The following is a 16,915-nucleotide window of genomic DNA, read 5'->3' on the forward strand; positions in this document are numbered from 1 at the left end:
CCTTACCGGAAAAGCTGCAGATGTCAGATTTGACATGTACGTACCGTTAGCAAAGGTGATCACACCTGGCCATGAATTATGCTAATGAGGACCTCATTTGCATAATTCATGCATAAAATTGTATTTCCCTTACCGTGACAGCTGCGGATGTCATCCTTAAGATGTAGGTACCATTAGGAAAGGTGAATGCACCTGGCCAAAAATTATGCTAATGAGGACCTCATTTGCATAAATTATGCAGAAACTTGCATTTGCCCAGGAGTTGTTTTGGGACAGCCCACTTCTTGCATGAGGAGTATGGGCGAAACATCCTGAATTTGCTCTTAAAGCAAATGACGGCCAGTCTAGTTTGTAATTATTATATTTTGTCTAATGAATTCGTTTTTAAGATTTGGAAGTACCCTTTTGTTATCAGAGGTTGGCGTTCGTGATAAGATGATACTAGCAACGTGTCCATGCTTTAAACCTGACTCGACAATCTTTTGTTTTGTGACAACATGGTGTGTCGTCAGCTGCATAGCAATCTTCCTTATTTATATAGGATTTTGCCTAACAACCTTCCGCTACTTTGTTTACCTCAAAAACAGCTGAGCAATGCACGTCGTGCAGTTACTTGTCCGTGTCCGTTTTTGGCCATGGTTCAGCATCGCTTAACAGGACAGATGTGAGAAATGATCGGTAAAGAATGACGAGAGGTAACCTGAACTAGTCTGTATGATACAAGTTATGTTTCCCTGCTATATACATTGTATCCATGAAACTTACTGTAAATAATTCCTAACTCTCAGAAACAGAGAGAGAGAGAGAGGATAGAAAAGTATGCTAATAATAGCTTACACGGAACAAAGTCAAGGATGCTGGTTGAATTGATCTTGTGGCCACCACTCTTCTTTACGATGTCAATCAACTCACAACTCTGGCAGAAAGCAAATAACTAAGCTGTTTGGACAACAGTTTAAATGATACTCGGCACCCTTAGCGGCTTTGTCCGGAATGTGGTGATAGTTATTTTGACGCCAATTGAGTCAACTATCACGCGAAGTCGTCAGCCATCAAGGGTTATTTAACGGTCACAGTGAGCACATATCTAGCAGTAGTATCAATGAGGTTTTCCTGAGAATTTGTTTTTGTTAAGGCGTGTATTTTTAAGTTATGTCATTATAGTTATCTTTTGAATCCTTCTTCACATTGATGGATCAAATTCCTATTCAACTAGAAATCATTGCCATACAAATAGAAGCAGTAGCTTTACATACATACAATCAATTACTAGCTCAAACTGCATTCATAAGTCAAAATAGTGTTTTCTTGTAGCCTCTATCACATGTTGAGGAGAAAGAATATGAGGAAAATTTTCAAGTGTACAACATGATTGACACTGAAACAAACTTGAGATGGAATAAATACCATGCACTTTTTGTTGTTCTATGTTTTAGTTAGAAATCGTCAGTATTCCAATAAAGTATGATGTATAATTACTTCAAATACCCGATTACAAAACATATCTATATATCTATATATTTATATTGATATTTATTCTTACCATTTTACGTGTGGCGTAATGGTAAGAATATTAGGCTGTTAAACAAGGGGACGCGGGTTCGATCCCGGATTGCCCCCAGACATGCGCCCCGACGTTGTACTCTTGGAATTTCCTCACTGCACTCTGGTGAAAATGAATACCTAGCCTATGTTAGTAACGTCCCTCGGATAGGAGGTCCCGTCTTTGGGGAGAGTCACACCCAACGCACGTTAAAGAACCCACCACACCTTTCGAAAAAGAGTAGAGGCATGCCCCGGTGTGCGATGGTTCAAACCTTACAGCCTGATTTGACCCGATACATGTCAGTAATTGCCGATTTCTCGGCAGATGGACATACGTAGTCAGGTAGAAGAAGATGCTACTGCTAAATGGGCGCTCACTGTGACCGTTAAATAACCCCTGATGGCTTGCACCTTCGTGTGATAGTTGACACATTTGACGACAAAATAACTATCACCACATTCCGGACAAAGCCGCTAAGGGTGCCGAGTATCCTTTTAACTATTGTCCAAACAGCCTAGTTGTTGTTTTCTGCCAGATTGTATGTCTGTTGATTGACATCCTTAACAAGAGTCGTGCCGGCAAGATCTGATAAGGAACGTCAATTCAACCAACAGCTGTGTCTTTGTTCTGTGCTAAGCTGTATTGGCAAACCCCTCTATCACCGCGGCAGGTATGACGAAACAGTTCGCAATATCAGTTCCAGCTAAACGTGACCCTGCGAGTATGAATGAAGAAAGGCCATTCTTAAGGAAGAGAAAAGTTGGGCTAATACTAATTGATTCTCTTAAACGTTATGATATTTACAGTGTAATATCATTGATATTGTGATAATTGGCTTAATCCACCGATGACATCATTACTGAAAATTATGTGTGCGAAATCGTTGAAAGGGGAACATTTTGATAGTAACATTACACCTTGAATATTGTCTCATTCAAGGTATATTAAACCTATATGAAGACGGATGTCAGGTTTTGTTGATGCAACGTCGAAGTAATTACTTCACCAGTTTTTCGGATGACCTTGTCCTTGTGTACGAATTTACTGTGCCATTACACTTGAACTATTAAAACTAAAAGGCTCTATCCTGAGCGGAGTTTGAATTCTGCTTTACTGTGTATGATATCTGACCGCACCAAAAGACTGTGACGTCATCATTTCCTGGGATGAAACAACTCTCTACACGACTAAAAGCACAGCCTAACGAGAATGTAACGAACTACAAGGGTATGCTTGTTCTTCTGTACCATTTGGCGAACATTTGAATAACAAAAACATGTCGACATCTTTCAGAATACTGCAAAATGAATATTATTGAGATATCCGCAGAGCATCTACATGTATTTCATAATCATCTCCTGTATATGATCAACCGTCAACATAATTCGGTTGTTTTCCGGATTCGCCTACGTTGCGACCTTTATACTTTGGATGAACTGTAAGTACTGAGATATCACCTTGCCGATGGGCTCACAGCTAACGTTGTCTTCGTTCTTTATCTTCCCATCAGGAAGTTTGCAGATGGTGTTCAAAAGCTTATGGTCCGGGTCTTCGGGGTGAGAGCAAAATGTAGGAAGAGATATAGCCGTGTTTCTACTGTCTTTTCTAGGAACACTAACTAGATAATTTTGTAGAGGAATGAAGACAGGAGATACTTTGTCACAGGGGTCCATCTTTATTCTAAAAGCCCACAGAAAACGAGCCATCGAAAGCGCAATGTATTAATCATAGTAAAGATAAGAATTTTCGTATGTAACAAAGATTGATTACTCTTGCTGGAACACGCTGTGTTCTGTCAACAGCCATATTACTGTCTTATGATAAGTTGCCTGGTTAACAGGTGTTTGTAATAATCGGTATTGCTTTCACAGGAAGTTAGATGCGATATAATCAACATTTCAAGGAATGTGTAATAGAATAACATTTGGATCTGGGGTATATAATACCATTGTGGAAATGGTACAGACGAGAAGGCTGAGGTGGTTTGGTCACGTCATAAGACGACCCCCACAAACACTAGTGTACAAAGCCTACAGCCAGGAGTTCGCCACCCCCAGATCCCGGGGAAGACCACCGAAGAGATGGAAAGACCAAATTGTGAAGGACACGGGCTTAAACAGTCGGGAAGCAGAGGCTAGGGCAAGGGACAGGACTACATGGAGGATCCTCCTGGAAAGCAAGGGGCCAGGTTCTGGCCTGAGCACGTAGGTAGGTAGGTAGGGTAGGTAGGTATATAAATACAATGTTATAGTATCTCAATAATCTCTATTTGCTGTTGAGGTTTTAGATATGCCTTCCAAGTTAATATCAGGTTCTCTTACCACAAAAAAACATCATAAAATGTCTTTCCATATGCTTTTAATACAAGATGTTATCAATCATAAAGTCAGTGAAAACTGTAACATCAACAACAAAAGGGTCTAGATACTTAGTTTCCTTTATTGAATCCTAGTTGCCATCTTAGCAAAATGCCACTTATCAGTTGTAGGTTAGTAACACAGAATGAAATCAAATTCAACATAATCAGCTCTCCAACTAATGTATAATCACACAAAACCTGAGTATCTGGGGTAGAATAGAAACGTTACTCAATAATCTCCATTCACTGTTGAGGTCGTTCAAATGTCTAACAGGTTGATATCAACTTCTCTGATAGTACGAACTGCATGTATACAAGATCTTTCTATATACACTTAACACAAGATGTCACCAAGCATAAGGTTGCTACATGGTCAAGGGAAAACCCTGACATGTAGTTCAAATACCGACAACAATGAAGGGGTCTAAACACAGGTGATCAGGTTTTACAATTAGATCATTCTCACCATCTTAGCAAAGCCGCGCACAATGCTAAATATCCATTCACCAGTATTAGTATAACGTGCGAACTCTAACTAGGGCCTTCAGTGCCGCATCGGGTGTTTTGTACGGCTCCATTCTGATTGTGCACGATGTTACAGTGCAGAGCAGAAACATGCCCCATCCTCCTAATGGCCCTTGAAAATTATGCAGTAACTAATGCTATGTTCCTTTTGCTAAGCAGCCACTAATAGGACCCCATTTAGTCATGTCACGTACGAGAGAAGATCAGATCTTTGTTATAAACAATCGGGGTCATGATAGATCGAACAGTCCCTTTGCTGTGACGTGGTCATTGGGCACTCAATGAACTTTAGAACAAACCAAAGTCTCTGGCTAAGATGATATCTTAGCATGTATGGGCCATTACGGCCTTTGAAGTATTCCTGATTGTGATCTTATACTGACGTCATATATTCATAACAAAATGCCAACCCACACTGACGAGTTTTCCCAACAACTGAAGAAGGTCGTGTCGTTTTGCCACTGTTCTGTAACTTTTGGACTGGACAGTTCAAACAAGTCTGTTACTGATGTCTGCTGTATATTCTAACCACGTGGAGTAAATGTACAACGTTCGCAAAACTACGAAGGAGAATAGAGGGTAAGATTTAGGACCTTCTCAGCGTGAGGCATTGTTGATGCTTTATTTTCCGGTGCGGAAGTCAGTAGGGCGGATCATCATTTTGGACTTTTTGAGGTAATACATGTAGGTGGAGGGTGAAAAGAAGTGCCAATAAATTCCATAGCCACTGTACGAGGTACGGTCGGAAGGCCGGAAGTAAGGGCCATTCAGGGCGCTGTGGCCACAGCTACCGTACCACCAACCCCCGGCATTGTAGCTGGAGCCGGCACAATTACCACCGGCGGTATCCTGGTCACGGTCTCCCGCACTGAACTTCATACCATTGTGGTACGCAAGACTGTCTCCTGCGTTCCCACTGTAACTACCAAGGCTCAGCTGATAATACTTACCCCCTCCAACTCGGAAGGAGGAGTACTTAGCATACCTGACATTGCCAGACCAGTCCTCAAGCTCCACGTACAGTTCGTAAGTATTCTGGTCAGTTAACCGGTACATGTTTTCCAACCCCAGCCAATGTTCCCCGCCAGCAGACCCAAACCCGTACTTGTAATCATTAAACTTTCTGTTAAAATGTAGAGTCCCGTCAAACCTGTTCTGTATAACCGTCCACCCACCCCCGTCTGTATTCATGTCACAGTAAACCTCAAAATCGTCAATATCAACAGGCTTGATGGAGTACACACCACTACTGACAGAGCCGAACATGGTCTGGGCGGCGTAAATCTCTGAACAATCATCAAAGTAATACGCCCTACTTAGCTCTGGACGTTGCGATTGACCTTCTGGATCACTTGTGTGTTCCCCACTTACTAGTATTCCCTCATCTGATCCACCTTGACTTTCCTGCCGTGTCATTCCTGTTGAATGGAACAATCTTTTAGACAAAGCTTTTAAGCAAATCATAATTGCATACTGAGGAAAGCGACATGTGCCACATCAATCTCTAAATCCCACATTTTTCATTTTCTGACTGTAATATGGATTACAACGAATGTAATATGATCGTGAAAGACCAGTTGAATTTCACAAGAATGAGACATGCCTTTGACAAATTTAACAATTTTGAATATAAATCTGCTAAAAGGTTCTCAAACTGTAAGGCCCATAACAAGACCATCAAAGTAGAAGTAACCGGAAGAGCAACAAAGGTAGCAATGGCTACTACACAGCTCGCCTGTGAACTCACAAATCTTTTTTAGAATTCTAGAACATCCCATTGGCTGAAAAGTGATACTATCAAGAATATGAAATTAGCTTTAGTATGTACTTACCGACAGGCTCGCAGGTGATGTCTCCAATGGCGTCCATTTTCTTGTGTGCCAGTTGACAGACGTCCTTCATGGTCTCGTAATGTGGGTCTTGGGGGGTTACCATGAGCGCTGAAAAATGAATTGACACGATACCTTGTACTGAAACCCAGTATATCATCTTCATTTGATGTCCTCGAATATCATAAATGATGAGATTACAATTATTCAGTTCAGTTTGCTGATGAGATTGGAAAATACTGACATCTAACAAGGAATGGACACTATTGGGTTTCATAGCCATTTATTTGCCTTTGCATGACTAATTTTCAAAAGGATACATGGTCATATCAGCAGGAGAAAAAAAGGATTGGCAAAGCAGTAGATTTCGGATTCCGAAATATCACACATATGTTCCCCACGTACAAAGAAATTCTATTCAATTTGATAGTTACAATTTTCATCAAAAACAAACAGATCAGTCTTACCCATCAAAGCACAGCTTTGCCTCAGTTGACAAAGGGTTTCTGGCAGGTTCTTTGAAGAATCAATGGTGTCTACAGTGCCACTGGCTGGAGGTAGATTTAAGTATTTTACATACTGTATTAGATTATGAAGTTAACGTAGTCCAGGACGCAGCGTGCTTCACTTGACACCAAACAGTTTTATTCAAGAGATAGACTAATCCACCCGTGCTTTACTTGATGAAAACAAAGGCAACAGATAAGCAGTATACGATAATGCTTTAGGTTTAAACGCTATCAACCAATGATGCTCTCTGGGTATAAGCTAATAATACGCAATCAAAGATTGCTCTATTAGTATGGCTACTAATCAGATTTGCAAAGCAAAGGTGTCCCTACCTGGTTTCTCACAATCGGCGTGGTCAGGGATCAGCAGAGCCTTGGTTGCGAGGTAGCAGATGCGCTTCTTGGAGTCCAAAACAAAGTCCTGGTCCTCCATATTTTCTGTCACGAAATGATAATTTGAAGTTGATTTTCGTACCTCTTAGATTTCTACACGTACACGTAAGCTAATGATTAATATCATTCTCATGGGTGGGACGACTACTCTTTCTTCGCAGTCAGGGGCTGAATTGTGAGGAGCTAGGGTCTGGAGCGGCGACCGGTCGGCGCTAACTCATGAGACATCAATACAACAGCAATCGCCCCAGGTGTGACCACAGGACTGTAGGTTTCGAAGTGAACAACCTTACCCACAATACCACCTTGCCAAAATTTGCCATTAACCTTGTCACCGTGGATATCGGATACAAAGGTAAGAGACACTTACCCAGTAGAGTGCAGCTCTTCCTCAGCTGACAGGGGGAGCCGTCGGGCTTGCCATCTGAAGATGTGACTGGTTTGAAGTATGGTGAAAAGAGAGAAAGATATATGCAACTTGATAAATAATACAAGTCAGTAGTGAAATAGTTAGATATATGAACGATAATTTCATGTAGGCCATCTGTACAAAACATGATGTCAAGTTAAGGAATATCTTTACTAGAATAAATTGAATCCTAGAAAAATCATTACTAGCTAACCTAGGCCTGTGCGCATTTAGCACATTAACAAGGAACAACAAGAGGCTAGGTAGTAAATATATAAATGCAAGGCGGAGTTGAGAACAAAACACTTTAATAACTTACCCATGAAAATCATAAGCACGAACAGCACCTTCCCAACGACGCTCACTGGACGAGGAGCCATTGTTTGACGATAACTGCAGTCTACAACACAAGTACTATAGTGAGAAATAGTAGTGGCAAATGGAAGACAGTGTTCATCAGTGAGCCGCATGTCAGCCAAAACTATTAAGTAAAATCTTTCGAAACTAGTTGAAAATACAGGCTACTGCTGAATTTGATGTTGAGGCGACCATTTGATTTTGCTGCGACATCTTGAATGGTGTACACGATAGTTCAAGGCCAACGAAGTACGTCTTACTAATACATGTACAATGTAAATGCCTAAAACGTAAAATGAATTATAGCCCAAAATTGTACTCACCAACAGTACGTGCCCACAGGGTGTAGGTATGTTCGAACCAACTGGGCATCGGCTTTTAAAGGATCTTTTTCAAGTGTCACAAAGACCTAACATCTGGGTTTGTGGATTTTGCAGCAGGCAGAAATTCACAAATGATGAAAAATTGCTGTGTTTCTAAGTTGCATTTCTCGTCAGAAACACTCAAACGGTTCTGTTGAGAGTTTTGTAAATTAGCCCAAGCATATTAGATGTGGCATATGTAAGTACGTCACATACAATGATAGATTAGCTTATTCTGTTTTTATCATATAGCTGTCAAAGTTGGAAGTCGAGGAAACGGTCACATTGATTATTTTCATGCACAACATACTATATTCTTCATGGATTTCTGAAGGAAGAGAAAGGTAATTGATACTAATTTGTTGTGTCAAATGTTATGATAAAGTGCAATATCCTTTGAATTGTGATACCTGGAGGCTTAATCCTTCGAAGACGTCATTACCGAAAATTTTGTGTGCGAAATTGTTGAAAACTTATGAGTGACAAAGGTTACATTTTATTGGATCTTTGTAGATATCTTGAAATTGTTTCGTTTAGTTTACTAAGCTGTTCTGAAAGTTGACATCAGAGAAATGTAATTTTCACGTGGAACTATGTAACAAGTTTGATAACGTTTTCTTTGCACTTTTCTTCGGATATTTGTTTCAATGATGGCAACCGCCAAACCACCAGTAATTAATCAACACGAATTTGGTTGTGTGACGTCTTTAGAGCGCATTCGATTCCATATTCACCTGCAGTGTTCTTAAAACCATTCCCGAGGTATGGTCGACTGCATATTTGAAGCATAGTTCAGATACATTTGTACCTCAATACATGTTACAGGTGCCAAAACCTTTGTATTGATGCGACCTTCCACACAATCAGCTTGGGATTTGATAACAAAACATGAGGTTAACCTACAGGCTTTATCCTCACGGAACTATGGGACTTATCGGACCTGTTGCCACATTAACTAGTAAAGTAGTAAAAGAGACTATGTTGCCTACTCTGGTATTTAGCTTGTTGCCAGGGCGATACGAGTGACTGAAATGTACGAGCATTCCGGACGTCATCACCAAGTTGTTTCTGTCTTTTAGCTTCTGGCAATGTTTTTGAATCTTTGATGTGAAAGACATGTGCATATCTTATCAATCTATAACACGGTTACATGTATGTGTTTATCTTTTGATAACAGTAAATGATTATTGATAGATTTAATAGATTGAATTAAGAATGGAAACAAGAGACAGGATCACTCCGGGGTCCATCTTTATTCTAAAAGCCTGTAGGAAAGCAATAATCGATTACATAAGGAATGATAATGATATCAGTATATGGTAATGGCCATTCATTGCTGTCTTTAATCTATAGTCTCTCTTGTCGGTACAACTGGCCTTCATTGCCTGTTGTCTGTCGATTCTTCAATTCTTCAATGACTGAGTTTCAACGAATAGATTTGTAACAATCGGTGGTAATATCACAAGAAATGATTTGAGTTGTGATATAATTATCCTTGTAATTACAGTGTGATGCAATTGCACTTGTATCTGGAATATATTAATACAATAACATTTATATCTGGAGTTCATGTGTCTAGAGTACGTATGCAAATTACTTATCCCCATAATCTCCAGTCATTGTTAAGCTTTTAGATAAGCCTTACAAGTTGATATCAGGATCTCTTACGAAAATAATACCATAAATGCTGCTTTATGCTCTACGACGTCGAGACGATATAGATCATCCCTAAAGCAATGATGTGATGCACAGAAGTGGCTCAGGTTTGATGTGATATATTTTGACATGTACCATTGAGGTCGTCTGAGGACATACCTGATAGCAATTGCAACTTTCTTCCATACCATTGCAGGAAATATTTTGAAAATGTTTTCAGAGTTTTGGACAGATGAAGTCAATGGTAAGCTATAAGAAATAGGAAAAGAGTAATATCCTTTTTTGCAAATCACTTTCTGTTGTGCATGTTAGGGACCTTCTATGATAAGGGGTGTGACGCTTTTATTTTCCGGTGCGGAAGTCAGCAGGGCGGATCATCATTTTGGACTTTTTGAGGTAATACCTGTAGGTGGAGGGTGAAAAGGCACCCCAGGAAATTCCCCATCCAACTTGCGAGGTACGGTCGGAAGGCCGGAGGTAGGGGCCATTCAGGGTCCTACCACAGCCTTTGTACCACCAACCCCCGGCACCGCCATAGACGGCGGCACAATTACCACTCCAGTCATCCTGGTCACGGTCTCCCGCACTGAACTTCATACCATTGAAGTACGTAAGACCGTCTCCTGCGTTCCCACTGTAACTACCAAGGCTCAGCTGATAGTTGTCACCCACCCCAACTCGGAAGGACGAGTACTTAGCGTACCTGGTATTGTTAGACCAGTCCTCAAGCTCTACATACAATTCGTAAGTATTCTGGGCAGTTACAAGGTACATGTTTTGTAACCCCAGCCAATACTCCCCGCTAGCGGATCCAAATCCGTACTTGTAATCGTTAAACCGTCTGTTAAAGTGTAGAGTCCCGTCAAACCTGCTCTGTATAACGGTCCACCCACCCCCGTCTGTATCCATGTCACAGTGCACAGAAAAGGCACCCGAACTGACCGGACGGATAGTGTACACACCACTTCTAGGGGTGCCATACAAGGTCTGAGCGGCGTAAATCTCTGAGCAATCATCAAAATAATACATTCTACTTAATGTAAGGACTTGGGGACGTTCGTCTTGGTTCTCCAATGGTTCTTCCCCACCATCACTTTCAGAGTCTTCATCGCCAAAGACGTTCTTCGTCGGCTCTAAGGTAATGAATCAGCAGATTGTCAGCATTCTATAGAAGCACATCATTTCTCAAGACGGTAGGGAAAATCTTCATGATTTTTTACTGGTTGAAGTTTGGTACAGATAATCAATGCTAGACTGACCAATAAAAACATACACCTATCTACACCAAGCCGACTATCTACATTGGCATTGCTGAAAAACACAACCTAACGAGGATGTAACGAACTGCAAGAGCATGCTTGTGCCACATGCAATTACCAGGTGGGCAATTGCTTTGCAAATACCAACATGTCTGCAACTGAAAATGACATCATTTAGGATTATGCTAATTGCAGCCTTATTTGCAAAATCAAAGAGACAAAATGAAACAATAAATCTAAAATGGGTGTAGATATTTAACGCAGTTATGTTGCGGGAACTCTTGTTTTACATTTTAAAGTTGATCCACTGTTTGACCCCCTATTATTTTGATTTAATGTCAGGACAAACACACATTACTATTCGTGATCTATTTGCATTAGAAGCTACTAACGATTTTCTCTTATTTATGAAGACGCATTTATGTCGACCTGTATTTGTCATCATGATCATTTGCTGTAATGCTTTGTTATTTTATGGTGGGGTTTCGAATCCCCCAAGAAATCGTTGGAACCGTCAGCAGGCGATATGTATTTTCTGGCAAAGTAAATAAGCTGAGCTGAAATATCTCCTCACCGATAGGTTTGCAGGTGATGTCGTTTTGGGCCTTCATCTTCCCATCAGCCAGTTTGCAGATGGCCTTCATCGGCTCATGGTCCGGGTCCTGGGCGTGAGGGGTCAGAGCTGAGAGAAAAAAGCAAAATGGGGAAAGAAACTGTAGCTTTACTGGATATAGGAGGTTCTTTGTACACAACCAGGTAATCTCACCTGCTGACGTTTCGGTATCTCTCAGACACCTTCTTCAGAGCTTCTGACTGGAGTGCTGTTTCTCACCGCTATAAGTAGCCGATGTAGGTGGCGCTTTTGCGGTGAGAACACTGTCCCAAATGCTGCTGAGTTTGTATGCCCCCTCGTCTCGGTTCATCACCGGTGCTGTCTTCCTTATCCAGACCGCCTCCTTAATCCACCGGGTGCGTCTGTTGTCCTCTCTGTCGATGACCTTGGCCCCCTCCCAGTCAATGATGCAGTTGTGTCTGGCAATGTGGTCAGTGATTGCCGATTTCTTGTCTACTTGTTGTGCTTGTCTTTTCTGTGACCTTGTGTACTTTACCACTTCAATGCTGTCGGCTTCTTTCTTGTGTTCGCATTTGGGACAGTGTTCTCACCGCAAAAGCGCCACCTACATCGGCTACTTATAGCGGTGAGAAACAGCACTCCAGTCAGAAGCTCTGAAGAAGGTGTCTGAGAGATACCGAAACGTCAGCAGGTGAGATTACCTGGTTGTGTACAAAGAACCTCCTATATCCTATATTCTACCAACCTGATGAAATTATTTTCGGATGTAGCTTTACTGGTTTTCAATGTATTCTGAATGATACGTCGATGAAGGTTATCATTAGACTTCCGGGGGATGAGATACTTAATCGTGGATGCTGTTGCTGATGCAATTGTAAACAGTGGATGCTGTCTGAAACGTCAGGAAGGTCTGACCGGTTGCAAAACGTTTCCGGTTGCTTAAATAACTTTTGTATTGAGCATTCTGAATGATTTTTAAAAATTTCAAATGCTCTCCGTACCTAGCATAAGGCAGCTGGTGCTCAAGTCACACAAGGTTTTAGCCAGGTCTTCTCCATCGTCCATGGATGTTACTTCGTCCAAACTCAGCTCAAGGCCTATGGATACAATGACATGATGAGAATGATGCAAGATTGTTGATGCCACATCGATCCATGTATCATTATGGCAGGCAAAAGAGCAGTCTAATTCTGACAGGTAAATCATATAGCTATTCACTTACAGTCAAACCTGTACAAATGGCCAACTGTACATAACGACCACCTGTTGATGGTCCTTTTGATATTCTCCCATTAACACAATCATTAAGAATCCTATCTATAGTGAACATCACGACATGGACAAGGATTTACTGGTCCCATGGGCTCAGATGAGTGGTCTTCTTTGCCGCTTTGGTATTTTTTACTCTATTTAAAAAACAAAACAAAAACACGGTACAAGTTACAGGGGCATGTCGCGCTGCTACAGCTTGTACCTTTGTTATGAACAGCTTCGACTGTGATAATGCTAGTGACGATGCGGAAACCTCATTCCGTCAAATCGCGCGGTAAAACCAGTGGAATCGGACTAGAAATGTAACGTTAAGTACCTGGTTCTTCGCACGTGGTCTCGTCCGGCAGCAGGGAGGCCTGGTCAGCAAGCTGACAGATTCGCTGTTTGGCTTGGAGGTCGCTTTCATTGTCCATGAACTTGTTACCTGAAGAGGAAAGTAACACATGCCCTAAAAGACGGAGTGTTCTTTTAATCTGACGCAAGTAAAAGTAAGGTTACAATATGGAAACTTTGAATAACTAGACAGGTTGAGCCTAAATCAAAGCTTCGCTCGAAAACTGCTAAAAGTATTTAGAACATTACATTTTGGTGGTCAATGATGATAAACCACCAAATACGTATAAGAACAACATTAGTAATCGCATTGACATTGAAGAATTCTATTTTTGGACTTGTTTGCTTCCAAGAAAGTAGTTAAATTAATTACTAGACGTACATTGTACGGGTTATGTTTAGTTTTGGGGTACCGGTAAGAAACTGAATTTTATTTTGCTTACCAAGAGTGGTGCAAGTTTTCATCAGCTTGCAGAGAGAGTTTGCGTCTCTTGGTCCCTCCGGCAGATTTGCCTCGGCAACTGCGGAGGTGGTCGAAACTAAACTCAGAGAACACATCATGTACACTGGTGTAATATTGCCTTCTTACCGGAACTTAGCTTTCCGGTATCGCTACAACAACGTTTGTTCTCTACGCCCAACATTTACGAATAAGAATAGAAAAAAAAGACATCCAAAGGCAAAGTATATAGACGATCTTCTTGCAAAAAAAGTAACCCAAGTATCACACTCTATATAGGGAAATCATGTCGCGTCGGCATTTGACGATATGACAAATCTTATCTGTTCTGTCATAAACTCCAGTATTGAAGCATGATTCATAAACCTACCCTGACAGACGATGAGCATGGTGAATCCCGTCCACAGTATCCCAGGCAGGTTTCCAATCATGGTTACGGAGCACTACCAATCCTGGATAAAGTACAGCAAAAACAAATGTATCTGTATCACTATCTGTATAGCCGGCATAAGCGCCCTTCGGCGTATTACACAGCTTCGCAGGAACGCGCCGCAGAAGCAGCTGATTATACTCTACTAAACGACTTGTCACACCTAACTCTTGCACATCTAGCTGTATGTCCATCGCTGTTGAAAGAAACCAATGGACATTCGGAACATTTCTCATAACCTACTCTAATGTCATTTTCACTTTGCCCAAATTCTCAAATGCTGCTGTGGCCTTGTGTTCTTAAGTCCTAAAACTTTAGTTAACGAGAAATATGTCCAAAACGACGAACACCAAGACATCAAAAGTGATGAAGTTTTTGAACTTACCCACTGCTGTGCTGTGATGCTGGGCTGAAGTCACGGATATTCTGTTCACAGCTTGGTTTTTGCTTCTTATATACACATTGGTTAGATGCAGTAAAATTAGTTTTAAGTGCCTATGGCATCATTTCCGTGTCAAAATTACGTACGTAAAAAACGTCACGTTTTGGCGTTTATACGTGACGTATTGGGGGTCAATACGTCACGTATGAAAGGCCTACGTCACGTATGCCGGAACGTACGGATACGTGACATACATATGGTTTTGCAATTTCCGTGTCAAAATTACCTACATAAAAAAACGTACGATTTCTCGTCCAAACGTCACGTATAACAGGTCATACGTCACATAAGGCATATACGTCACGTACTAAACGAGACATACATATGTCGTGGCATTTTTAGATCAAAATATCGTATCTACGTAGACGTCACGTTTTGTGGTTATAAGTTACGCACATAAATGAGTTATGTTAACGTACCACGTTAACGTAACGAATGTAGGCCCTTCAAGTTATAATAACAACGTTAACATAACGTAGTCGTAGTTATCATAACGCATTACGTTAACGTAACATAGTCATTTACGTTATCATAACGCAGAGCGCTAATGTAACGTACACTAGAGTGAACCTTTATAATAGGCGTGTTCTGTTTACGTCATTGGTTTATGTTGTGTATAACGTCTACGATAGACGCGTTCTGGTGACGTCATCAGTTTATGTTATGTACAACGTGTATGATAGACTTGTTCTTGTGACGTCATCAGTCTGTGTTTTGTAAAGGCCGCAGCACACAATGTATTAGTGTGGGTACAAAGTAGTACGGACACAATTTTTGATGCCTGGCTAGAATATCCTATGTGAGCATTAGCCAGATTTCAACTGTGCCGTGGGATATACTGTCTGAATTGATGAATTGAATTGTGAACCATTCTGTTCGTGTATATTCGAAAGTGCGTCATACTACGCGTCAACCCGTTCATTGAGTGAACTCAACAGATAGGCGATGCTCTTGTCGACTGTCCGCATCAAATTGTCGTCCAAATGCCCGAAGGTCGCGTACAGTCTTCCTATCCTCTGCCTCGTATTCGCTCAGACTTGACCACAAGCCCTTTGCGAAATCCTTCGAGCGGCTTTTGAAATGTAAATCCTCCAGGGAACGGGGGACTTTCTCGTCCCGGCGCAGAGAATCGTAGTGGACCTCGGAGCGTGCACGTCCGACCCGACACTTGCCAACGCCATGAGGTCCCTTGTGTCCCTTCACGGGTAGAGAACAAGCACGACTGTGAGTACTTGGAACCTGCCATGATCCTAGCGCGATGCCGGAAGCGGTGACCTTGAAGGACGAAGACGAACACGAGCTGGAAAAACTTGAAATTTTAGAGAGAACGGACCGCTGTGGCCGGCACGCGCCCTGTGATCGCCGAGTGACTGTCGGCGGAAGTGGTCTGAGCGGAGATGCAGACGCGGGGGGGGGGGGGGACGTGCTCAGGACCCGTATGTCGGGGGCGGAGCTTGACCACGGAGACGCCAGACTACGCGTCAACCCTTCCATGGTGATCAGCCATTGGTTGGAAATCAAGGTGGTCGTGAGCTCGCTGCTTGTGTGGATTACCGCCCAGCGGGCCGGGTGACAGTTTACAGTTCACCATACTTTCTGTAAAGACGCATTGCATTATCAGAATATGAATTTACATGAATGTTATAGCCGACTTGATGGATAAAATATGGGGAAGTATAGTAGAGCATTTGTCATCGATTGTGTAACTATTGTGACATTCGTCCCATTCTCATCCATTTGAAACCTGAAATTGTTGCCTGGCCTTGTTTGGATCTGAAATGTTTAGATTTATGTGGGTTAGGATATGGAGGGATCACTATGTACTTCTGTGGAATACTGCCATACGGAAATAATGTTTTGGTCTGTCTATTACAATGTAAAAGCAGTGATGGGCGATGGTTTTAATCCCATATATGACCGCGGCTACAAGTACCCGCGAGAACTAACAGACACAATAGCTGTCCGTACACATCGATTGTACTCGAAGATTCCCTCTCATGAACTTTCCAAGCCCCTTTGTGTCGATTTTGTAGACACTCTGGCAGATCACACAACAGGGTGGTCTTTATACAACCATCAGAGAATCACACCTTTTTGTCTCCAATTGGCTTATCACAATACAAACTAATGCACCTGGTAGGGAGAGCGGCAAAAAAAACCCCGGGACATTTGATATAAAGGTCACTATCTTCTACTCTCC

General features: G+C 41.7%; 1 protein-coding gene and 1 long non-coding RNA gene across 2 annotated transcripts in view; one reads left to right on the top strand and one right to left on the bottom strand.

The window, feature by feature from the left end:
- LOC136446750 (uncharacterized) overlaps positions 1-16,915 on the top strand; it is a 72,088-nt gene that overhangs the window by 15,499 nt on the left and 39,674 nt on the right. The window lies entirely within an intron of this gene.
- On the bottom strand, positions 10,288-14,734 carry LOC136447003 (microfibril-associated glycoprotein 4-like). The gene is made up of 7 exons (XM_066445664.1): positions 14,659-14,734; positions 14,214-14,295; positions 13,827-13,904; positions 13,367-13,474; positions 12,780-12,875; positions 11,779-11,886; positions 10,288-11,078 (listed from the first exon to the last, which is right to left on the bottom strand). Exons 2-7 carry the CDS (start codon positions 14,272-14,274, stop codon positions 10,288-10,290), a joined length of 1,242 nt encoding a protein of 413 aa, XP_066301761.1. The 5' UTR covers positions 14,275-14,295; positions 14,659-14,734.

The sequence above is a fragment of the Branchiostoma lanceolatum genome, chromosome 13 (genome assembly GCF_035083965.1).
Source record: "Branchiostoma lanceolatum isolate klBraLanc5 chromosome 13, klBraLanc5.hap2, whole genome shotgun sequence".
Taxonomy (NCBI): Eukaryota; Metazoa; Chordata; class Leptocardii; order Amphioxiformes; family Branchiostomatidae; genus Branchiostoma; species Branchiostoma lanceolatum.